Source organism: Bos mutus, chromosome 1 (assembly GCF_027580195.1).
Source record: "Bos mutus isolate GX-2022 chromosome 1, NWIPB_WYAK_1.1, whole genome shotgun sequence".
NCBI classification, from domain to species: domain Eukaryota; kingdom Metazoa; phylum Chordata; class Mammalia; order Artiodactyla; family Bovidae; genus Bos; species Bos mutus.
This window is the reverse complement of record NC_091617.1, coordinates 21824402-21849807: the sequence shown is the minus strand read 5'-3', so window position 1 is coordinate 21849807 and position 25406 is coordinate 21824402. Positions and strand designations below refer to the sequence as shown.

The 25406-nt window shown below is 34.6% G+C and overlaps 1 protein-coding gene across 1 annotated transcript in view; it reads right to left on the bottom strand.

Moving 5' to 3' along the window:
- The window catches only part of LIPI (lipase I), a 78655-nt gene that overhangs the window by 46692 nt on the left and 6557 nt on the right, over nt 1-25406 (bottom strand). The window contains exons 2-3 of the mRNA XM_070367735.1: nt 9307-9692; nt 6908-7016 (exon numbers count right to left, since the gene is read on the bottom strand). Of these exons, the coding sequence (XP_070223836.1) occupies nt 6908-7016; nt 9307-9692 (495 nt within the window). The remainder of the gene's footprint in view (nt 1-6907; nt 7017-9306; nt 9693-25406) is intronic.

The window sequence follows — 25406 nt, the reverse complement described above, 5'->3', positions numbered from 1 at the left end:
GCCCCAAGCATCCAATATTGTGCATCGAACCTGGACTGGCAACTCATTTCCTACATGATATTTTATATGTTTCAATGTCATTCTCCCAAATCTTCCCACCCTCTCCCTCTCCCACAGAGTCCATAAGACTGTTCTATACATCAGTGTCTCTTTTGCTGTCTCGTACACAGGGTTATTGTTACCATCTTTATAAATTCCATATATATGCGTTAGTATACTGTATTGATGTTTTTCCTTCTGGCTTACTTCACTCTGTATAATAGGCTCCAGTTTCATCCACCTCATTAGAACTGATTCAAATGTATTCTTTTTAATGGCTGAGTAATACTCCATTGTGTATATGTACCACTGCTTTCTTATCCATTCATCTGCTGATGGACATTTAGGTTGCTTCCATGTCCTGGCTATTATAAACAGTGCTGCGATGAACATTGGGGTACACGTGTCTCTTTCTCTTCTGGTTTCCTCAGTGTGTATGCCCAGCAGTGGGATTGCTGGATCATAAGGCAGTTCTATTTCCAGTTTTTAAGGAATCTCACACTGTTCTCCATAGTGGCTGTACTAGTTTGCATTCCCACCAACAGTGTAAGAGAGCTCCCTTTTCTCCACACCCTCTCCAGCATTTATTATTTGTAGAGACTTTTGGATCGCAGCCATTCTGACTGGTGTGAAATGGTACCTCATAGTGGTTTTGATTTGCATTTCTCTGATAATGAGTGATGTTGAGCATCTTTTCATGTGTTTGTTAGCCATCTGTATGTCTTCTTTGGAGAAATGTCTATTTAGTTCTTTGGCCCATTTTTTGATTGGGTCGTTTATTTTTCTGGAGTTGAGCTGTAGGAGTTGCTTGTATATTTTTGAGATTAGTTGTTTGTCGGTTGCTTCATTTGCTATTATTTTCTCCCATTCTGAAGGCTGTCTTTTCACCTTGCTAATAGTTTCCTTTGATGTGCAGAAGCTTTTAAGGTTAATTAGGTCCCATTTGTTTTATTTTGTTTTTATTTCCAATATTCTGGGAGGTGGGTCATAGAGGATCCTGCTGTGATGTATGTCAGAGAGTGTTTTGCCTATGTTCTCCTCTAGGAGTTTTATAGTTTCTGGTCTTACGTTGAGATCTTTAATCCATTTTGAGTTTATTTTTGTGTATGGTGTTAGAAAGTGGTCTAGTTTCATTCTTTTACAAGTGGTTGACCAGATTTCCCAGCACCACTTGTTAAAGAGATTGTCTTTAATCCATTGTATATTTTTGCCTCCTTTGTCAAAGATAAGGTGTCCATATGTGCGTGGATTTATCTCTGGGCTTTCTATTTTATTCCATTGATCAATATTTCTGTCTTTGTGCCAGTACCATACTGTCTTGATAACTGTGGCTTTGTAGTAGAGCCTGAAGTCAGGTAGGTTGATTCCTCCAGTTCCATTCTTCTTTCTCAAGGTCACTTTGGCTATTCGAGGTTTTTTGTCTTTCCATACAAATTGTGAAATTATTTGTTCTAGCTCTGTGAAGAATACTGTTGGTAGCTTGATAGGGATTGCGTTGAATCTATAAATTGCTTTGGGTAGTATACTCATTTTCACTATATTTATTCTTCCAATCCATGAACATGGTATATTTCTCCATCTATTAGTGTCCTCTTTGATTTCTTTCACCAGTGTTTTATAGTTTTTTCTATATATAGGTCTTTAGTTTCTTTAGGTAGATATATTCCTAAGTATTTTATTCTTTCCATTGCAATGGTGAATGGAATTGTTTCCTTAATTTCTCTTTCTGTTTTCTCATTAATAGTGTATAGGAATGCAAGGGATTTCTGTGTGTTGATTTTATATCCTGCAACTTTACTATAGTCATTGATTATTTCTAGTAATTTTCTGGTGGACTCTTTAGGGTTTTCTATGTAGAGGATCATGTCATCTGCAAATAGTGAGAGTTTTACTTCTTCTTTTCCAATTTGGATTCCTTTTATTTCTTTTTCTGCTCTGATTGCTGTGGCCAAAACTTCCAAAACTATGTTGAATAGTAATGGTGAAAGTGGGCACCCTTGTCTTGTTCCTGACTTTAGAGGAAATGCTTTCAATTTTCACCATTGAGGATAATGTTTGCTGTGGGTTTGTCATATATAGTTTTTTATTATGTTGAGGTATGTTCCTTCTATTCCTGCTTTCTGGAGAGTTTTTATCATAAATGGATGTTGAATTTTGTCAAAGGCTTTCTCTGCATCTATTGAGGTAATCATATGGTTTTTATTTTCAATTTGTTAATGTGGTGTATTACATTGATTGATTTGCAGATATTGAAGAATCCTTGCATCCCTGGGATAAAGCCCACTTGATCATGGTGTATGATCTTTTTAATGTGTTGTTGGATTCTGTTTGCTAGAATTTTGTTAAGGATTTTTGCATTATGTTCATCAGTGATATTGGCCTGTAGTTTTCTTTTTTTGTGGGATCTTTGTCAGGTTTTGGTATTAGGGTGATGGTGGCCTCATAGAATGAGTTTGGAAGTTTACCTTCCTCTGCAATTTTGGAAGAGTTTGAGCAGGATAGGTGTTAGCTCTTCTCTAAATTTTTGGTAGAATTCAGCTGTGAAGCCGTCTGGACCTGGGCTTTTGTTTGCTGGAAGATTTTTGATTACAGTTTCAATTTCCGTGCTTGTGATGGGTCTGTTAAGATTTTCTATTTCTTCCTGGTCGAGTTTTGGAAAGTTGTACTTTTCTAAGAATTTGTCCATTTCTTCCACGTTGTCCATTTTATTGGCATATAATTGTTGATAGTAGTCTCTTATGATCCTTTGTATTTCTGTGTTGTCTGTTGTGATCTCTCCATTTTCATTTCTAATTTTGTTGATTTGATTTTTCTCCATTTGTTTCTTGATGAGTCTGGCTAATGGTTTGTCAATTTTATTTATCCTTTCAAAGAACCAGCTTTTGGTTTTGTTGATTTTTGCTATGATCTCTTTTGTTTCTTTTGCATTTATTTCTGCCCTAATTTTTAAGATTTCTTTCCTTCTACTAACCCTGGGATTCTTCATTTCTTCCTTTTCTAGTTGCTTTAGGTGTAGAGTTAGGTTATTTATTTGACTTTTTTCTTGTTTCTTGAAGTGTGCCTGTATTGCTATGAACTTTCCCCTTAGGACTGCTTTTACTGTGTCCCACAGGTTTTGGGTTGTTGTGTTTTCATTTTCATTCGTTTCTATGCAAATTTTGATTTCTTTTTTGATTTCTTCTGTGATTTGTTGGTTATTCAGCAGCGTGTTGTTCAGCCTCCATATGTTGGAATTTTTAATAGTTTTTCTCCTGTAATTGAGAATCAATCTTACTGCATTATGGTCAGAAAAGATGCTTGGAATGATTTCTATTTTTTTGAATTTACCAAGGCTAGCTTTATGGCCCAGGATGTGATCTATCCTGGAGAAGGTTCCATGTGTGCTTGAGAAAAAGGTGAAATTCATTGTTTTGGGATGAAATGTCCTATAGATATAAATTAGGTCTAACTGGTCTATTGTATTGTTTAAAGTTTGTGTTTCCTTGTTAATTTTCTGTTTAGTTGATCTATCCATAGGTGTAAGTGGGGTATTAAAGTCTCCCACTATTATTGTGTTATTTTTAATTTCTCCTTTCATACTTGTTAGCATTTGTCTTATGTACTGTGGTGCTCCCGTGTTGGGTGCATATATATTTATAATTGTTATATCTTCTTCTTGGATTGATCCTTTGATCATTATGTAGTGACCTTCTTTGTCTCTTTTCACAGCCTTTGTTTTAAAGTCTATTTTATCTGATATGAGTATTGCTACTCCTGCTTTCTTTTGGTCCCTATTTGCATGGAAAATCTTTTTCCAGCCCTTCACTTTCAGTCTGTATGTGTCCCCTGTTTTGAGGTGGGTCTCTTGTAGACAACATATGTAGGGGTCTTGTTTTTGTATCCATTCAGCCAGTCTTTGTCTTTTGGTTGGGGCATTCAACCCATTTATATTTAAGGTAATTACTGATAAGTATGATCCTGTTGCCATTTACTTTATTGTTTTGGGTTCGAGTTTATACACTGTTTTTGTGTTTCCTGTCTAGAGAGTATCCTTTAGTATTTGTTGGAGAGCTGGTTTGGTGGTGCAGAATTCTCTCAGCTTTTGCTTGTCTGAAAAGCTTTTGATTTCTCCTTCATACTTGAATGAGATCCTTGCTGGGTACAATAATCTGGGCTGTAGGTTATTTTCTTTCATCATTTTAAGTATGTCTTGCCATTCCCTCCTGGCTTGAAGAGTTTCTATTGAAAGATCAGCTGTTATCCTTATGGGAATTCCCTTGTGTGTTATTTGTTGTTTTTCCCTTGCTGCTTTTAATATTTGTTCTTTGTGTTTGATCTTTGTTAATTTGATTAATATGTGTCTTGGGGTGTTTCTCCTTGGGTTTATCCTGTTTGGGACTCTCTGGGTTTCTTGGACTTGGGTGATTATTTCCTTCCCCATTTTAGGGAAGTTTTCCACTATTATCTCCTCAAGTATTTTCTCATGGTCTTTCTTTTTGTCTTCTTCTTCTGGAACCCCTATGATTCGAATGTTGTAGCGTTTAATATTGTCCTGGAGGTCTCTGAGATTGTCCTCATTTCTTTTAATTCATTTTTCTTTTATCCTCTCTGATTCATTTATTTCTACCATTCTATCTTCTAATTCACTAATCCTATCTTCTGCCTCTGTTATTCTACTATTTGTTGCCTCCAGAGTGTTTTTAATTTCATTTATTGCATTATTCATTATATATTGACTCTTTTTTATTTCTTCTAGGTCCTTGTTAAACCTTTCTTGCATCTTCTCAATCCTTGTCTCCAGGCTATTTATCTGTGATTCCATTTTAGTTTCAAGATTTTGGATCAATTTCACTATTCTTTATCAGGTAGATTCCCTATCTCTTCCTCTTTTGTTTGGTTTGGTGGGCATTTATCCTGTTCCTTTATCTGCTGAGTATTCCTCTGTCTCTTCATCTTGTTTAAATTGCTGAGTTTGGGGTGTCCTTTCTGTATTCTGGCAGTTTGTGGAGTTCTCTTTATTGTGGCATTTCCTCACTGTGTGTGGGTTTGTACAGGTGGCTTGTCAAGGTTTCCTGGTTAGGGAAGCTTGTGTCGGTGTTCTGGTGGGTGGAGCTGTATTTCTTCTCTCTCCTTTCGAAGAGTTGGGTTGCTTTTCTGGGTGCCTGGTGTCCTCTGCCGGCATTCAGAAGTTGTTTTGTGGAATTTACTCAACGTTTAAATGCTCTTTTGATGAATTTGTGGAGGAGAAAGTGTTCTCCCCGTCCTACTCCTCCGCCATGTTGAGTTTTAAGCCAGCTTTTCCACTCTCCTCTTTCACTTTTATCAAGTGGCTCTTTACTTCCTCTGTGCTTTCTGCCATAAGGGTGGTGTCATCTGTATATCTGAGGTTGCTGATATTTCTCATGGAAATCTTGATTCCACCTTGTGATTCATCCAGCCCAGCATTTCACATGATGTACTCTACATATAAGTTAAATAAGCAGGATGACCATATGCAGCCTTCACATTCTCCTTTCCCAATTTTGAACCAGTCTGTTGTTCCATGTCTGGTTTTAACTGCTGCTTCTTGACTTGCATACAGGTTTCACAAGAGGCAGGCAAGGTGGTCTGGTATTCCCATCTCTTTAAGAATTTTCCACAGTTTGTTGTGATCCATCCAGACAAAAGCTTTTGCATATTCAGTGAAGCAGAAGTAGATGTTTTTCTGGAATTCTCTTGCTTTTTCTATGATCCAGTGGTTGTTAGATCCAACATAACTGAATGAAGCAGAAATTTCTCTCTTCCTGTAAATTGCCCTGATGTAGATCCAACATGTTTGCTGGCTTTTAAACTCTGATGATTGCTTGGCATGTGGAGCCATTCTAACTAGTCTAATATGTGAATAAACACACCTTAAAATAAAGTAGGCTGATCAACAGTTCAAACTGAGCTAGTATGGTGGTTGAAAGAGAATAGGCTTTGGATGCCAGAGATCTTTGTATAAATCCTGGCTTAGATGTTACTAAATTTTTGACCCTCCTGAATTTATTCAGTTATCCTCAATTTTCACATCCTTTATAAGGAAGATAAAATTAAGACTGATCAAAGAAAGTAAGGTATACTTAAGGTCTTTAAAGACTCTAAATATCTATAAACAATTTATTCACTTCTCCCTTCCCCCTTTGCTTAAGACTCTAGTATTAACATTTTAAATAATTATAATTCTTCTTGGAATAGATCTCAATAATTCTAGAAAGTTAAATTAACTGGGAAAAGATACTATCCTTCTAGTTTTAAAATCACTGCCATTCCTAAAGGGAGGCCTGAAAATCCATGTCAGCATTATTTGGTTACTAAGCTTTATGAAGGCAGTAACTTTGTTAAGGAAATACAATGAGAACTGGGGTCCAGAATCTCCCAGGTATAAATACCAACTCCTGTTTCTCTCTTCACGTGTTCAATTAAAAATTTCAAAATAATTAAATTACATTAAAGTTTCTAAAAATTAAATATATGATAACAGGTTATATTATTGGTTAATACATGAAAAAAGTTTTGCATGTGTAAAAATTCTAATGGGTAAAACTTTCCTCAGGATTGTTACAATAAGGTCTCCTTAAAATTCACATGCACAATTAATTCACATGCAAAAATAAATCATTCCCCTTCCATTTCTGTATGGGTCACTTAAGTTTGGTTAAGGAATAAGTAAGACTTCAGAGTCTAACTAAAACAAAGACCAGTCTTTGAATATAATATAGAAAAATGATGAACGTTTGTGCATTGTTTCCATTGCTTAAATATTGCCCCTGTTAACTAAAGTAACAATTTCTGAAACTTAAAAGTATATAAACCATTAATTTTATCAAAAACACTTAAAATAAATAAATATAATTTAAAAATATTTTACCTGTTATTCTTCCAACTCGACCATGAAATATCTTTCCAACAAATCCACTAATATGAGCCCCTAAGCTCACACCTATGAAATGAAAATTATCAAGAGATGCTCCATGCTTCTGCAATTCAAAATGCAGTGTTACAATTTTCATTTCAGAAAGTCATAAATTATGCCTTGTTGCATCAGTGTTCTAAAAATCATTATTTTTTCTGGTTTAGTCCACTTCTGGGAGACAGGGAATACAATTTTATAATTTTAAACAACTATATCTTCGTTCAACTTTTTAAATAAAATATCTGATTTTTTATTTACATATTAATACCATTAAATTTTTATCTAGAAAAGCATATGTAAAATAATATATTTAATTTTTTTTGTAATAAAAATAAAACATATTTGGATACTTTGTGCTAGTGACCTTGATAAGTGCTATATAAATCTCATATTTAATATTCACAAAGTCCTATGAGCTATTTATTTTTATCCATTGCCTAAAACTTTCCCTAGCACCTATTAAATGCTTAATAAATATGGTTTTAGAGTGAATTGCCCAAAGTCATATATACTTATTACTATAAGGGAAAAAGATAGATTTCAAGTCCAGGTCTGTTTAACTTCAAAATATAACCTAACCTGCCTCCTTGTTTTATCTGTAAATTGTGTCCAAACTTGAGGAAGACTGAACAATGTGAATATCCACCCTTACTTTAGAGATGATAAAATGAGATGCAGGGATTTTAAGTGACTTCTCCTGATTACAAGCTGGAGAGCTGCTGCTGCTACTAAGTTGCTTCAGTCGTGTCCAACTCTGTGCGACCCCATAGACTCTGTGCAGCCCACCTGCCTCCTCCCTCCTGCTGGAGAGCAATGGAGTCAAATTTTCAAAGCCCAAGTTTTGATCACGGGCATGGTAACATTAGGAGCTTAAACAAGGGAGAATTTCTCTTATTATATTCTCTTACACTCTCAGGAAGCAGGTCATGGTCCAGTCTACACAGTCACACATCTGATGGCTGATAGAAAGATGTGGAACATTTATTCTAAGGAGAAACTAGATTCTGATTTCCCAGGCATGGGGTGATAATTTTCTTCAAAATTTCTCAGACCAGTACCTGCAACCTCCAGGGAGTATCACTCTCAACTATAGTGCTACTGAATTTTTCATCCTTTATTATTAATATGGAGCCATTGCAAGGAAAAGCACTGTTAGAAATTTATCTAACATTAGACTTTTCCTAAACTTCTGTATTTAATATTCACAAGTTCCACACTTTGACGTACATATGTATTAAGTATAAAAAGACCACTGCAAAAAGGAAAAATTACTTATGCAATTTTCAGGCTATCAATAAGAACAAGTGAATCAATAGCCCTCTGTTTCCAGAGGGATGGTTTGGTTTTGTCCAAATTTGTGGATGTAAAAATAATAATGATAGCTGATTTCATTCAATGGTTATTACATAACAAACACTGGTTAAGAATTAATTTCCTATAACACTTAAATAAAATATTGTTATAAAGTTTTGTTATCCCAAATGAATAGACAGAAACGAGGCAGAATGGTTAAGCTATTGCTCAGACTCACACTGATGGTGTGGATTTGGTGGTCTTTCAATCCCTCTAGTCTGACTTCTAACAACTACGTACAACTGTTTCTTGGATCTATGATGCTTGCTGAATTTCAGCAGAGGCTTGGAAGTTCAGCATAACACAACTCGAAGGTGGATTTCAAGCTCAAGAATGACCCCAAGTCTTTTATCACCTTTCTTTCTCTCGAGCACCATTACTACGACCTCTCTCTAGAAAAGACATAGATCTCTAGATCTCTATATACACTGACTTAAAGATCATTTGAAACACAGGTGGACCTAGAACTGGCCTGAAATTATTTAACCGGACTTCATTTAAACTGGATAAGCCTAAAAGGAACTAAGACTTGCTTCCAAGGTGGCAAAAGTATGCTACTCTTCAAGTTGTTTCTCACTTTGACCAATGTACACTTTGTCATTTTAGACATATCTTAGAAAATATATCGAAAAAGTCTAATGATTAAATAGTTTATTTCCTCTCTCCACATAAAATCACCCACTAATCCTGAAGTCAGCATAGGCAGAATTTAAAAAAACAAAAATCTTGAAATATTTTAAGATAAAATATGATAATTGAGTCTTTAAGATAACTTTAAAAAATAAGATAGGCCATGTCTAGGTATAGAATTATCCATTAACACAAAAGAATCATGGCTGCATATGTGAAGCACATCAACACAGTAATTCTTCACACTTGTGCAGTAATTCTTGATTAACAAAGTCTTAAAGGAAATAGTATTTACTTTATCACCTTTTTGTAGTATTATAAAACCACCATTTATTATATAACATATACAACCCATAAAATTCCAGACTTACCAAAAGATTCTGAATGTACCTACTCAAACTGACAGCAACTTTCCTGGTATTTTTAACTGCCCTAACGTAAAGAAAAGTTGTAGCTCCTCGGTTCCAGTCTACTACAATTATATTCATATCATCTTGGTTCAACAAAATCCTGACAAAGTTCTGAAGCCATGAAGGAGTGGAGCCCAGTGGTCTGTACCCATGAATCAGCCAGACTGCTTTCTTGCTTGTGTTGAAATTAATGTTAAGTGAGTCATTCTTCTCAAACAGTGATTCAGCACAAGTCGGGTTCTTCCTTGTATACAACATCAAAGATATCTCCATTTGGGGATTAAACAGATCTCTGAAGGAATCCTTTAAACTTAGATGAGAGAATTCAAGGCATGGTGCCTTATTCTCTGAAATTAAAAAAAAAAAAAAAAAAGTCAGTCAAGCTAAGTATTGGGATAGTATTTATTTGATTCTATTCTTGTCACTGCTGCAAAGGAAATACTTGAACTTGGAGGGTGTGGAGGATTTTATTTTATTAGCAGTTTAACATAATATACTGAGCAACTGCAATGTTGAAAGTAATTCATTGATTACTTAAGTAGACTTTTTGAACTAGATGTATTCAAAATTTACAATAAAATATAGAAATAAATGTGGCTGGTTAAAAATTAAGAATTAGTTTTATCAGTACAAAATAGCAATGATGTGATTGAAATCATTAATATTGTTAATAAGGAAAGTGTTATACACAGCAATAAAAGTCCACAAGTTGATATGAACTTTAACAATTTTGCAGAAGAATATCAAGATATAGATAATAAGCATTAGGAAAAAATATATTTTATCTGACTAGTGATCAAATAAAAACAAAAATATATCAATTTCTTCCTATCAAATTAAACACAATGAAAAATAATTTTAATATGTAATACTTATAAGGGTAAATGTAACAAAGATTCATATATATGGATGCTCACAGCAAAAGTTGATACTTCATTTTGAAATTGTATATGTGTGTATGTGTATACCACACATACAAAATATTAAAAATATTTAGTCTTCTTGATTTTCTTGCCTAGAGTTACACTAATGAAATGAGCACTGTGTTAAATATAAATATATTAATTATAGGGTTATGCATAATCACACAAAAATTTAAAACACCTTAGTTATCATCATATGTAATTTCATCAATGTGTGCATCCTATCTATCTATCTATCATCTATATACCTACATATCTACCCAGCCATCCATCCTAGATGAAAGCAGAGCAGAAAATGAAATATCTAAGCCAAACCAAAGCAATGGTCATTACTAGGCAGTGAAACATGGCTGTTTTTTCTTTTCATAGTTTTTAAGAACTGTAATTTTTTTAAAATGAGGATACAATCTCAAAATATTTTTTAATGACATCATATGCTTGTACTACTTCTGAAAATTTAACTTGGTAAGAAGAGTTGGGAAAAAATTTGTCAATACATAGCAAAAATCACAAAAGTGTTAGTAAAGTTTATGCAGTAATTACACTTCTAAGAATTTACACCAAGAAAATAGTCTGAAAACACATAAAAAATGAATATACATTATTTGAATATTGGAGAAATAGAGGTAATTTAAAGGCCCAGAAATAATGTGCTCAAGTCATTACATACATTTATATGTATTTGATAAATATAAGTATCTATTTAACATATATAAACACACATTTAAAACTATACATCTATTTATATGCAAATATATTCAGAAAATACATAATAATATGCACTAGTTGCAATCATTCTAGTTGGGAAATTATATATGTGATATTATAATTATTCAGAAGGAGACAAAGGAAGGAAGGAAGTGAAATTGAATTCCCAGATTAACAGCTGAGAGACACTTGGACAAGTGAAAAACTTTGATACTTCATTTGTTCTAAGTACAAAGGAATGAGGAAGTGGAGAGGAGGAATAAATTAAACCTCAAGGCAATATCAATGCTTAACAGAGTACAAATAGGGTAGACAATTGTGCTTATCCACCTTCCCACCAGCTGGAACTCTGAGAAGTCAAAATGCAATTGATATATCCAAACTGCTGGCCCACTAAAAGCCAAGGTAGATTTTACCTGGCCCTGGAATGAGAAATGAATAAACACAATCCCTGTGATGAAATAAGGGAAAGAAATCACCTATAACAAACAACAGAAAAGTCTATTGTCTATTACCAAATGCAGAAGTAATTGCAGGAAGCTCTTTAGAACTCCATTAGAATGCAAGGAAAAAACACATCTCAAAAACAGGAGGGTATTAAGAGAAAATTTATTGAGTCAAAAACAATAGCTTAAGGTTAAAATGGAATAAAAATATACTCCAATTCACAAAAAGGAAAAATGCAATTGCAGAATAAAAATTCATTTTACAGATGCAAAAACATGAAAATCTTACCTTATATATAGTAAGAAATGAAGGAGAAAAGATATTTAAATTATGAAGGTAAACATAGATATGGGATAGAAAATAAAGATTCAAATTAAAAATCATTATTCCCTTGGCAGGTAGGGAGGAAATGAGGAGAGAGGGGGTAGCAGTTAAAACAATTAAAGAAATAACTTCACACCAGGGTATACAAACTGAAAAAGGTTCACCAGTATCTGGAGAAATTCAGTTCATCAGACTCACTAAGAGACCTCCTAGAATCAGTTTTGGTTTCAATGAAAAGTAAAAATATCCTAAAGATATTAAGGCAGAAAATCCAGGTTGCAGATAGAAGAATGAATTTATGATGACTTCATATTTGTCTTCCAAAATAATACATCAGACATATAAAAGTGTAATAAATGAAGACTATAAGTACAAAAGTTTGTGGCCCAATAATTTTATATTTTTCCTAAAGTACACCACCCAAAGTTGACTAAGTAAAGTTCCTGACATCATCACTATTAAATAAGTGAGAGCTTTATTGAAGACAAAATCCACAGAAACTCACAGTAAAAAAAAAAAAAAAAAGTGAGCATAGAAACAAGTTAGATACCAATGTAAGTGTAAACAGTGTAAAACTGAGTAAAACATAAATGCAATATCAGAAATTATTCTTATTCAAATGTTTAACAAGAATGTTTAGTATAAGTCAATATATACTAATAAGATGGTTCCTTTTTCCATGGAATTCTGTAGGCAAGAAAATTGGAGTAGGAAGCCTTCTCTTGAGGGGATCTTCTTGACCCAGGGACTGAATGTGGGTCTCCTGCAATGCAGGAAAATTCTTTACTGTGTGAGCCCCAGGGAAGCCTCAATGTATACTAATATAAGATGGAAATTTAGGTTAAAAGGGGTATAGATAAAGTGGTACGAAAATTCCTTAACTGGGGGATTCAGAATATGTCAATTTAAAAAATGTTAATAAATAGATAAGTATGGGTTTTAAAAAATATCGATTACCTTAACAGTTAACCATTATACTATGTAAAACAATAGACATAACTCTCTACACACTAAAACATATGAAACGTGTATATATACAAAAGATACAAAGAAAATGAAAAATATAGAAAGTAGAAAGCACAAAATGATAAACTTACACAAAACAAAGTATTGTAACTGTAATAAAGTCTTCCTGTTAAAAAAAAAATCAGCTTCATAAAAAAGAAACTTAGCTACAAAATAAAGAAGTGCACTGCTGCTGCTGCTGCTGCTGCTAAGTCGCTTCAGTCGTGTTCTGACTCTGTGTGACCCCATAGACGGCAGCCCACCAGGCTCCCCCGTCCCTGGGATTCTCCAGGCAAGAACACTGGAGTGGGTTGCCATTTCCTTCTCCAATGCATCAAAGTGAAAAGTGAAAGTGAAGTTGCTCAGTCATGTCTGACCCTCAGGGACCCCATGGACTGCAGCCTACCAGGCTCCTCCATCCATGGGATTTTCCAGGCAAGAGTACTGGAGTGGGGTGCCATTGCCTTCTCCAAAGAAGTGCACAGGAAATTTTAAATAAATGGATAGGTAGGTATATTCTACACAAGTAAAATAAAGACAAACTAGGTTGATATATTAGATGCAATCATGGCTCCAATACCTCACTGTTTCCTGAATCTATGCCATTCAGCTTGTAACTCTGAGGTATTCTCCCATCATAAGTGGGATGACTTGCCCCAATTTTTGATATGGGTACAAGTATTACAGCTTGTAATATTGGAAAATAGGGCCTTGGTGATGTAATGCAAACAGATGCTGAAGTGGGCTTGCACGTTAGAGCTGGGCATCCCACATTTCTGCCATCACAGTGAGAATATCCCAGGTCTGGCCTGCTAGAAAAGGAGAGACAGGTGTAAAAGAGCTAAGTTGTATTAGTCTCCCTAGTTGATTGACACCCAATTAAAAGCCAAACACGCCAGCAAACCCAACAAAGAAGAGCACTGCCTATACAATTCCCACCTGAATCCATAAATGTAGCAGCTACATTACATTAACCACCACCGAGGGTCTGTGTTTTTCGTTTTGTTTTGTTTAGCTTTTTTGTGACATTGTATAGTCAATTTGGGGCTTCCCAGGTGGTGCTAGTGGTAAAGAACCTGCTTGCCGATGCAGGAGACATAAGACAGGCTGGTTCAATCCCTGGGTTGGTAAGATCCAAGGGAGGAGGGCATGGCAACCACTCCAGTATTCTTGCCTGGAGAATTCCATGGACAGAGGGCCTGGCGGGCTACCGTCCATAAGGTTGTAAGAGCCAGAAACAACTGAAGCAACTCAACGTGTAAGCACACATAGTCAATTTCATTCATAATATTAATATCAGATAAAGTAAAACAAAACTTTTCAAATGATACAAAAAAGTCAAACTAGTGTACTGTAAAGCTCTTAAAGAATATCAAACTGACTCAACTCTGGTAGATTATAGAAAAAGAAAAAAATAATAAAGTTCTAGAAATCAAATACTTAACAGTTCAGTTCAGTTGCTCAGTCGTGTCTGACTCTTTGCGACCCCATGGACTGCAGCACGCCAGGCTTCCCTGTCTATCACCAATTCCTGGAGCTTGCTTAAACTCATGTCCATGGAGTCATTGATACCATCCAACCATCTCATCCTCTGTCATCCCCTTCTCCTGCCTTCAGTCTTTCCCAGCATCAGGGTCTTTTCCAGTGAGTCAGTTCTTCACATCAGGTGGCCAAAGTATTGGAGTTTCGGCTTCAGTGTCCTGTTCCATGGACAGAGGAGCCTTGGTGGGCTACCGCCCATGGGGTTGCAAAGAGTCAGACACGACTGAGCGACTAACACATTTTGTGTGTGAATGAGACAAACAAGAGCTGAGAAAATTCATTAACACTATAACTGCTCTACATGAAGTGCAAATGGGAGCCCTTCAAGTTGAAATGAAAGAGTGTTATACAATAACTTGAAATCATATAAAATGTAAAATTTTCTGGTAAAGGTGAATTATGAACAAATATAAAAAATACTATTGAAATTTTGATTTGTAACTCCACTTTTTATTTTCCATAGGATTTAAAAGACAAATGCATAGAAATAATTACAAATCTATGTCAATGGGTATGCAATATGTAAAGATATAACTGTGTCATCAATAACATAAAATGAGTGAAGTAGAGCTTAATGGAGTAGAGTATTTTAACTGAGAGTTTTTACTGAAGTCTTTATTACCATTATTGGAGCTAAATTAGTATCAATTTAAGATAGACTGTCATAACTTCAGATGTTATACATAATCCCTGTGATAAATACAATATATAGAATATACAGCAAAAAAAGATAAAGAGATCAAAATGTGTCAGCACAAAACAATCAACTAAAAACAAAGGAAGACATGATACTTCAAACCCATTTGGATGGCTACTATTAAAAAAGAAAAACAGGAAATAATTGTTGACAAGAATGTAGAGAAATTGGAACTTGTGTGCACTGCTGAAAGCTGCAGCTGCTGTGTTCATTGCAGCATTATTCACAAAAGCCCAAAGGTGGAAGCAACCCAAGTGTCCAGTAAAGGGGAATGGATAAACAAAACCTGGGGTATATATCCAGTGGAATATTATGCAGCCTTTAAAAGGAAGGAAAATCTTATACATGAAACAACATGGAATAACTTTAAATATGTTATATTACATGAAATAAGATAGTCACAAAAATATTAATATAAATGCTATATGATTCATTAAAATGAGGTACCTAAGGAGTCAAATTTATCAAGGCATAAAGTAGAACAAGGGTTGCCAAGGGCTGGGAAAAAAGTGGTAAATGTGGAGTTGATGGGGTGCAGATTTTCAGTTTGGGAAGATGAAAATGTTCTAGAGATGGGTGATGGTGATGGTGGCACAACAGTGTGAACGCACTTAATAACACTGAACTATACACTTAAAATGGGAATTTTTAATATATGTCTTACCAAAATAGAAAAGGCTTCCCTGGTATCTCAGATAGTAAAGAATCTGTCTCCAATGTAGGAGACCTGGGTTTGACCCCTAGGTTGGGAAGATTCCCTGGAGAAGGAAATGGCAACCCATTCCAGTATTCTTGCCTGGGAAATACCATAGACAGAGGAGCCTGGAGGGCTACATTGGGGTCAATGAAGCCCAATAGGGTCACAGTGAGTGACCTACCATGGGGTTATAATGAGCTGGACATGACTATGTGACCATACACACACACACACACACACAACAATAAAACAAAAAAACATCTTACAGAATCCAATTCCCATCATTATATTATGGATATCTGATTCCACACTTACTTTACCTCTGTAAACAGCTAGAACACTTGACAAAATATATGAAGAAAAAGTTTACACATTGGACAACAAAAAGCACACAGCTATGGTATCTTTACAAAGGTAAACAAATGATTTGAACCCTATATCTAATACCTTTCTACCTGGAGGCAGTTTCCAGACTTCAGTGCAGGAGGGTTGAACCCAACAAAACATGGCGGTTTTGCCAAGTTGGGGACAAAGACTGAAGTTTGAAAAAGTTGAATCTACTAGAATTTGTATCACAGCGTACCACAAAGGAGGGAGCTATGCAGCGGCAGAGCTCCAAACTCTGAGAGGAGTCCCTTCGAATCCACTGCTGAAGACAAACTGGTGCCTGCGTAGGGTGAAACTCCAAAAGAGCTGTCAGCTCAGCAACCTCGAAGGCCACGGCCTGCTGGGAGGCACTGCAGTTCTGACCAGCCAGGGTAGAGAAAACTCAATGAACGTCACAGGCATTCAAGAGAGACTCTAGAAGGGTCAGACTTTACGGCAATGGAGCTAAACTAGCTCTAGAGTGAAAAAGAACTAAGGCCCATCCTTTCTCCTCATTCTCTCAGCTCTGCTTGCTTTGATTTGGCTTCATTCTCTGGCAGACAACACGTGTGAAATATTGAGAGACAATATTAACAATCTTGAGGTAAGCAAAGATTTTTCAGATATGATACAGTAAGCACAAAACATAAAGATAATAAATTGGAAACTGCCATAGTGAAAAATGTCTGCTCCTAAAAAGACACTGATAAGAATCTGAATGTTCAGGTTTGCAAAATGTACATATGAAAAAGTACCATATCCCAAATACATATGTGTATGTATGTGTGTGTGTATATATATATATATATATAATATAATATATATATTATGTGTATATGTTTTATGTGTGTATACACACATGTGCTGTGTATGCTCAGTCACTCAGTCATATTGGACTTTTTGCAACCCCATGATCTGTAGCTTGCCAGGCTCCTCTGTCCATGGAATTTTCCAGGCAGGAATCCTGAAGTGGGTTGCCATTTTCTACTCTAGGGGATCTTCCCTACCCAAGGATCGAAACTGCACCTCTTATGTCTCCTGCATTGGCAGGCAGATTCTTTACCACTGCACTGCCGAGGAAGCCCTGTATACACATATACAGTCATGTCCAACTCTTTGCGACCGCATGGACTGTAGCCCACCAGGCTCCTCCATCCATGGGATCTTCCAGGCAAGAATAATGGAGTGGGTTGGCATTTCCTTCTCCAGTACACTTATACATATATGTAAAATTAAAAAGTTACTTTCAAAAAAATGACAAAAGAATTGAAGGCACTTCACAAGAGAGTTGTCTAATGGCCACTAGGCTCAAAACTGATGGTCAACATCATTAGTTGTCAAAGGTAATGGGTTTTTAAATATAATAATTACTACAATAATTATTTGATTTGAGTTAGATAAAAACATTCCGTTTAAAAGTAAAATTATGTGAACTAGAAGAAGAATACAATTAATGTATACATATACCATCTCAGATCGAGGAGTGACTTTTTAGCATTAAAAAAAGGAAGAAACCATAAAGTATCAGACCAACAGATTTCACAGCAGGTGAATTTAAAACTTCTGTACATAAACACTAAGGGTTTCCCTGGTGATTCAGTGGTAAAGAATCCACCTGCCAATGTAGGAGATTCACGTTTGATCCCTGGGTCGGGAAGATCCCCTGGAGAAGAAAATGGCAACCCACTGCAGTATTCTTGCCTGGAAAACCCCAGGCTATAGTTTGTGGGGTCACAAAAGAGTTGGACATGACTTAGCAACTAAACAACAACAACAACACAAACACTATAAACTAGCCAAATGACAAAAAAAAAAACTTAGGACAATATTTTCAATACAAAGTAGAAGAGGAATTAATATACCTAAAGAACTATTAATGAAGAAAAAGAATGCCCCAAGTGAACACCAAGTGATGACTATAAAGACATTTTACAAAATTAAATATTCAAACATAAATGTATCAAAATGTGCTCAATATTCTTAATAACTAGTAAAGATTAATTAAAATAATATCATTGTATCATTTTTACCATTATACCATGACCATTAACACTGATACATATCACATCATTTTTAAAGTGGTTATTTAGGAATAAACTAAATACATGGCAGAGTCTATAAATTATGATGTATCGATAGTAATGCAGCAAGTAAGAAATCTATATAGTCTATAAATATACACATATAGTCCTAATTTTAGCTATAATACATAGTATATATGCAGTAAACTCTAACTCATATTTGTTCACATACACACATATTTACTGTATTAGAACTGGTAGGAAATAGACCACTATCATAATTGTAGTTTGTGGTGATGGTAATATTCGATATTTTTGTCTATCTTTTTATATTTTCTCTGTGTTTCTCCCTCCTGAATTTTAATATTTTCTCAATGTTTTAAATCTAACATACTTTTTGTTATAAGGAGTGTTATAAGGAGGAGAAATGGTTTAAATAGACTTGAATTGATTTAAAAAAATGATAACAAATAATGTTATTGGCTGAAAGATAAAGATATTTAGAACAGAAAAATAAGTATTGATGTTGTTTGAAAATTTAACAAATTGAGGTTCTTGGGACTGGTCTAAATTACTCTGATTAGAAATTCAGTAGCAAGAGCACAATACTGGATTTCATTATCAAATATGTAGAAAGATAATGACTCTAGCAATAATCTCAACAGAGCAGTGCACTGAGAAAGAAGTGTGAAAATCTTCCTAGATTTAAAATTATACAAGCAGTAAACTTTTAAAAAAAATCAAAGACATATGACATCAGGAACAATGATTCTAGGCTGCTCAGCTCTAACTGAAGTATATTTCCATTATAGTTGCAATGGTTGTGAAGAAGAGAACAAGGAGATCCAAACCAACAAGAGTTCAGAGGTGTGAACAGCACCTTGGACATGGATGACTGAGACCCAAATGTCTTTAATTTCTTTCAAACTTCTCTTGTGAATTTGAGCAAATGTTTTTCTGCTCTCATTTCTAGGCCTTGGTTTCTTTAAATGGAAGGAGTTGAAATAAATGGTCCCCTATGACTTCTATTATTCTAATATTCTTTGATTTCAAACCCACTTACACACAAATTAGTCTGTCTTGCTACTTTAAGCACTGACAAAAGGAATAACAGAGAGTCCTCAAAATCCAGTCATAAAAAATTACCAATCCTAACACACTCTATAAAGATTTACTTCTTCCTCTGATAATCCTCTGAAATCCACATTCATCCCAAAGAGCCTGCATGAAAACCTCCTTCCTTCCCTTTCTTCATTTCTAAAAGAAAAATGTACTTCCTTCTCTTTCTTCATTTCTAAAAGCAAAATTGTATTTGTTAACAGCAATAACATCAATAATATTAATGATGGTTTATGGTTATTTAGCAATCACTCCCGGAGAAGGCAATGGCATCCCACTCCAGTACTCTTGCCTGGAAAATCCCATGGATGGAGGAGCCTGGAAGGCTGCACTCCATGGGGTCACAGACAGTTGGACACTGAGTGACTTCACTTTCACTTTTCACTTTGATGCATTGGAGAAGGAAATGGCAACCCACTCCAGTGTTCTTGCCTGGAGAATCCCAGGGACGGGGGAGCCTGGTGGGCTGCCGTCTATGGGGTCGCACAGAGTCAGACATGACTGAAGTGACTTCACTTAGCAATCACTCCATGCCAGGCACTGTACTGTTTTATATTTGCTACCTTTTTCCTCAAGAAAGTGAAATTTTAAAAGATTAAATAACCTGAAAATACATTTATTTAGCATGTAATAAGAAATCAAGATATTCAATCAGTAACTTTTCAACTGTGCAAATATTTGAAAAGCTGTTGAAAATACACTGACAGTTGACCAAACAAGCAAAATATAGTAAGTGACTGATAAGACTTTGATCAGGAATTCTTCGTTTAAAAAAAAAAAAAAAGGAATTCTTAAGCATGAGTTTAAAAATGGGTATAAAAAATGACAAGGAGAGTTTATTCAAATGTGGTTTCTTGAGCCATGCCCAGAGATTCTGATTGGAAGGTACATCTACATTTTTAAAGGCACAACTCAGGGAATTCTGATATACGTAGTACATACAAGTCTACCATAATGTACATGGGTAGATACAGAGTGAGGTCCTATAGCTGGAAATCAATCTTAGAGAATTAAAGAGAAAATGCACCTGGAAGAAAACAGTGGATTACTCTAACCTAATTTATATTGCTTTAGAATTGACCAAATCACTCATTTATGTTATCTCCTTTGAGCCTGAAAATGCACTGAAATGGTATTATAAATTTTACTTCAAAAAAAAAAAAAATTTTTACTTCCACTTAAAAATGAAGAAACTGATGCTCAGGGAGGTTAAATGATTTGGCCTGGGAGAACAGACACCAGACTTGAATCTGCATCTTTTAACTGTAAATCCCAGCTTCTTTCATAACACCCTTAAAGAAACTTTGGTACAATAAATTACAAAGTTGTTTGTGGACATTTGATGTTAGTAAATCAATAGAAATAGATTACTAGTCACATCAGAAAGATTTTTATAAAGTTTAGAGAAAAATAATGATGACTTTGTTGAGTCTGTGGGCTCAGAATTCCATGGCTTTTGGAATGACTATTGCCCTATAGATAGTCCACTCAGTAAGGTTCTACAAATATACTCTTACTACTAAAAGTGTGGTCTGCATACATATGAGCATCAACTGGGAGTGAATTAAAATTGCAGAATCTTGGGCTTCACCCTCCATCCTGTGAAGAAGAATCTGCATTTTAAACACAATGCCCAGGAGTCCAGAAGTCCAGGGCTGTAAGCTCTATCACCTTAACAAAAATGACTCCATCTCTCCAAATCTCATTTTCCTCACCTGTGAAATGAGAAAGATGAACTAATCTATCTTTAACATCTCTTCTATTAGTTACTTACTGGAGCATAGGAGTTGACAAACTATGGCCTGTGGGCTAAATCTGACCAGCAAGCTAAGAATGATTTTACAATTTTAAAAAATTAAAAAAAAAAGAATATTTTGTGACATGAAAATTTTGGTAATTCAGCTTTTAGTGTCCATTGTGCATATGTGCTCAGTCACTTCAGTCGTGTTCAACTCTTTGTGACCCCATGGACTATAGCCTGCCAGACTCCTCTGTCCATGGGATTCTCCAGGCAAGAATACTGGAGTGGGTTGCCATGCTCTCCTCCCAGGGGATCTTCCCAACCCAGGGATCAAAACTGTGCCTTCTGCCTCTCCTGCATTGCAGGCAAATTCTTTGCCCACTGAGCCACTTGGGAAGCCCTTAGTGTCCATCAATACATTTAAATTAGAACACAGCCAGACTCATTGGTTTATGAACTGTCTATGGCTATTTTCATGCCATGATAGCAGAGTTGAAAGGATGTAATCAAGACTGTAGGGCCCTCAAAGCCTAAAACATTCACTCTCTGGCCCTTTACAGAAATATTTGCTGACACTTGCTATATTAATAATGGTAACAGCCACAACCACCATTTCAGCAGATATTAGGACTCAAAAGTATACTAAGAACACATATGCATATAATTTAAATATATATGCATATACATATATATTTGTATATACAGTAGTTTGTTCAGCTACTTCTCTACTTCTATTGATTCTATTTAAAAGTTTTGAAATGATCTGACTAATCCCAGTTTTTCAGGATGTTTTTCCATTTCTGAAGGCAGATGTAATTATTCTCATGTTGAGTGTAAGAAATGCTTCTGAAAAATATATTTCAGAACCTCTAGTGGAGAAGGGAAGAGCATGTATAATTTTAATAAAAACATATTTATCTGAAATAAATTACTGAAATTTCAACAAAATACCCTAGGTAGGCAAGAACTTATGTAAAATGAGAGAACACTTGCATGGGTTAAGTATGATTCTAATACTCAGCCAATCTTTTAATTTTTCTTATTTTTTATTTATTGTTATTAATATCTAAAACGTCTGATATCTTATTTCTGTCAACGGAGCCAGAAACACACTTTATAATCATATCTGTGTTTTATCAATTGAGAACAACTTCCTATCTACTAATCAAAGCAACAAATTGAGAAAGTCTACCATAATATTGATGTAGAATGATGTCAACTATGATATAACACAAAGGATAGGAGTCTATACTTTAGAATTCTTTCAAATTAAGGTACCACTACTGTACATTGTGGCTCAGCTGGCTCTCCTGCAATTAGGGAGACCTGGGTTCGATCCCTGGGTAGGGAAGATCCCCTGAGGAAGGGAAAGATTACCCACTCCAGTATTCTGGCCTAGAGAATTCCACGGACTGTATAGTCCACGAGGTCACAAAGACTCGGACATGAGTGACTTTCACTTTCACATTCACTGTACATTACAAAACCATAAAATACCTATCAAAAGAATTCCAAGTAAGTAAAATATAAATGATGAACTGTATATTATTACCATTCAAAGTCTGTATTTGAATATAGAACAAACATTTCCAGAATTTATTTTTAAGCTCACATATACAATTGAAAAGAAACAAGAAATAATTTGAATTTTTAGTTGATATTTTAAGGTTATTCAAGTATGCATTCAAGAAATTTTTAAAAAGATTTTAAAACAAAGGAAATGGCCTTCTTTTGGAAAATCTCTACAGAAAACTATTCATTATGATTGTAAAATTGCTACTTATTATCATAAAGTAGAACAAGAAGTTCTACTGAACTATTTATCACCATAAAGTAGTAAATGATATTACTTAAATTAGTAAATTTTATTACCGTAAGCCAGTAAACCAGGACAATTTCAATATTATTATCATAAACTTGTTCTGGTTTCTGTTTTGTTGTAAAGTGATAGGACAAAGCAAAACATTGTAGAATATGTTTCTATTGTTTCTTTTGCAACTGACAATTTACCTATGAAAAAGTTGTCCTCAAAAGTAGGGTTATTTAAACAAACAAACAAAAAAAAACCCAAGATGTTTATTAAGCCATGATTTCCAATACTGAAGAAAATTCCCTAGCACTAAATTATTCTAAATTTCTCGTGAATATTTGTATTTGTTCTATTTATATCTCCTTGAAAAAAAAATTTCTAGTAAATAAAATAAAATACAGAACATACAATGTACCAAACACACACACACACAAATGTTCATAATAATCTGTTTGCACATGAATACCCATAATTACAGTATATTTTTATACCATAATGTTATATCATTCTTTATCCAAGAATTCAAACCATACTGAATATTTAATACATATTTTAATATAAATCATATTATCAGTTCTTACCAGATCTTGCCCAGCACATCAAACAGAGAAAAATGTATACTCTCATTTGGAATCTGATAAAAGTAAAAGAAGCACTCAGATTCACCAAAAAAGAAATTCTAAAATTCATTATGGTTTCTCTTTGGTAGGACTGTCACAGTCTGGTAGGTTTTAATGTTAAAGGTTTTATCCTTGGCTTTTGCTCCTCCCTGTTTGTTGAAAAGGTGAGGCAGTTCGTTTTCTCCCATTTAGCTTGTACTTGTGAGAAGGTTTTATAAGTTAAACACTGTAATAAGTCACAAACATTCAGCTACACGAGGTGAATTTAAGGGAAAGAAAAAGATAATTATATCTTTCTTTATTCCTCTTAACCTCAGGATTTCAGAAATGGTTGGGAAGAAGATGTTTGTTGAAACCTTAAAGCAAATGTGATGTTAGAAAACGCTAGAAATAAAGAGAGTCAGAAAAAGTTGTGGTTTATGTTCATTCTGATTACAAACTAAGTTGTCTTTATAACCATGAAATCAATAATAAAATTCATATCCACCAAGATTCCTTTTTATATATATGTCATTTTGCAACCCAAACTCAGTGGCTATTTTAAAATTGAAAATGCTAGCCTGTCTCTTGAGATCTACTATTTGAAGATTTTAAAAATATTTTTGTTTTTAACATAGCAGACATTTTAAAATTATTACAAGATTTCAACTATGTACTTCATTTTTCCCTTATTTTCCTTCTAACAATGGATGTTGTAGGCAAGGAAAAGAGAGAATCGCTATTCTCTATGTACGTGCATTGTAAGTTCAAAAATTAAATTTGTTTGGAAATACAAGTCTCTGTAAACTTCAAAAGATACTTTAAGAACAGACCTGTTTAATTCACATCAGTCAGTACAAACTATGCTGAGGTCTGGGGAGGTGCTTCAGAGGAACCACAAACAAAATGAGGTATTCATTTAAAAATCATGAAAAATGTAACTGCTGCTGAGATGTCATCATTATTTTGACCTATTCGGTCTCTGGGAATTTTATGTGAGACTTCAGTTTTAAAAGGGTGCCAACATGATAATTTGGAGACCAACAAATAATCATTTAGCTGTAACAAGTGTACCTTTCTAACAAAGATATAAGCAAACTACATGTTTTCAGAATGTGGGAAGAAAGATAAATGTCATACATTTAAGAGAAACTCTAAACAAGTTTAGAGTCAAATTAACAGATAAGTCTTTCTTCACATATCGTTTTCCTTTTGCTCTGTGCTTTTGCTGTCACACTTAAATATGAATCCTGCACATTATTTTCATCTTAACCATCCTAAAGAGCTCATATTGAAAATACCAAGTTGGCATTTAGGACAAAACAATTCATGGAAAAATTTCAAAATATAAAATTGTGCTTCATTTTCATACATTTCACTTACTGTAAATTGTGAGAAAGTTGAGACCATTAATGTCCACTGCATCAAATAGCAAAACTAGTGGGAAGATAAAATATTATATAAAAGGAGTATATTTTACTAAGATAATATATATGTACTAATTAGTCTCCTTGTATTTAAAAGAATGATTTTAAGATCTGCCAGACATGTATACAGTATAAATAATACTATAAGAGTGAAAATGAGGATGATGATGAAGAAGATAAAAAATTGATGAAGCCCTATACACCAAGTAAGTTTCTAGGCATGTTATAGTTAGTTATAGAAGGAAGATAGTTGAGTAGACTTATTGAGATGAAGGAGTCATTTTTTTGTCAGAATATATTTTGGGACAAAAAGTTGTGTAATTTAGCAATATGTGTCAAAATGCTTAATGTCCTCACCCTTTGGTTCTATAATTAAATATCCCAGATACTTTGCCAAAGAAGTACAATCATACCCATGCACAAAGATATATGAGCCAGGAAGTTCATCTCAGCATATTTATAATAGCCAAAAAAAGTGGAAACAACACAAATGCTGACCAGTAGAGGATTCATCTAATTATATATATTGTGTTGCTGTTTGTTTAGTTGCTAAATTGTGTGGACTCTTTGTAATCCCATAAACTGTAACCCACCAGGATCCTCTGTCCATGGGATTTCCCAGGCAAGAATACTGA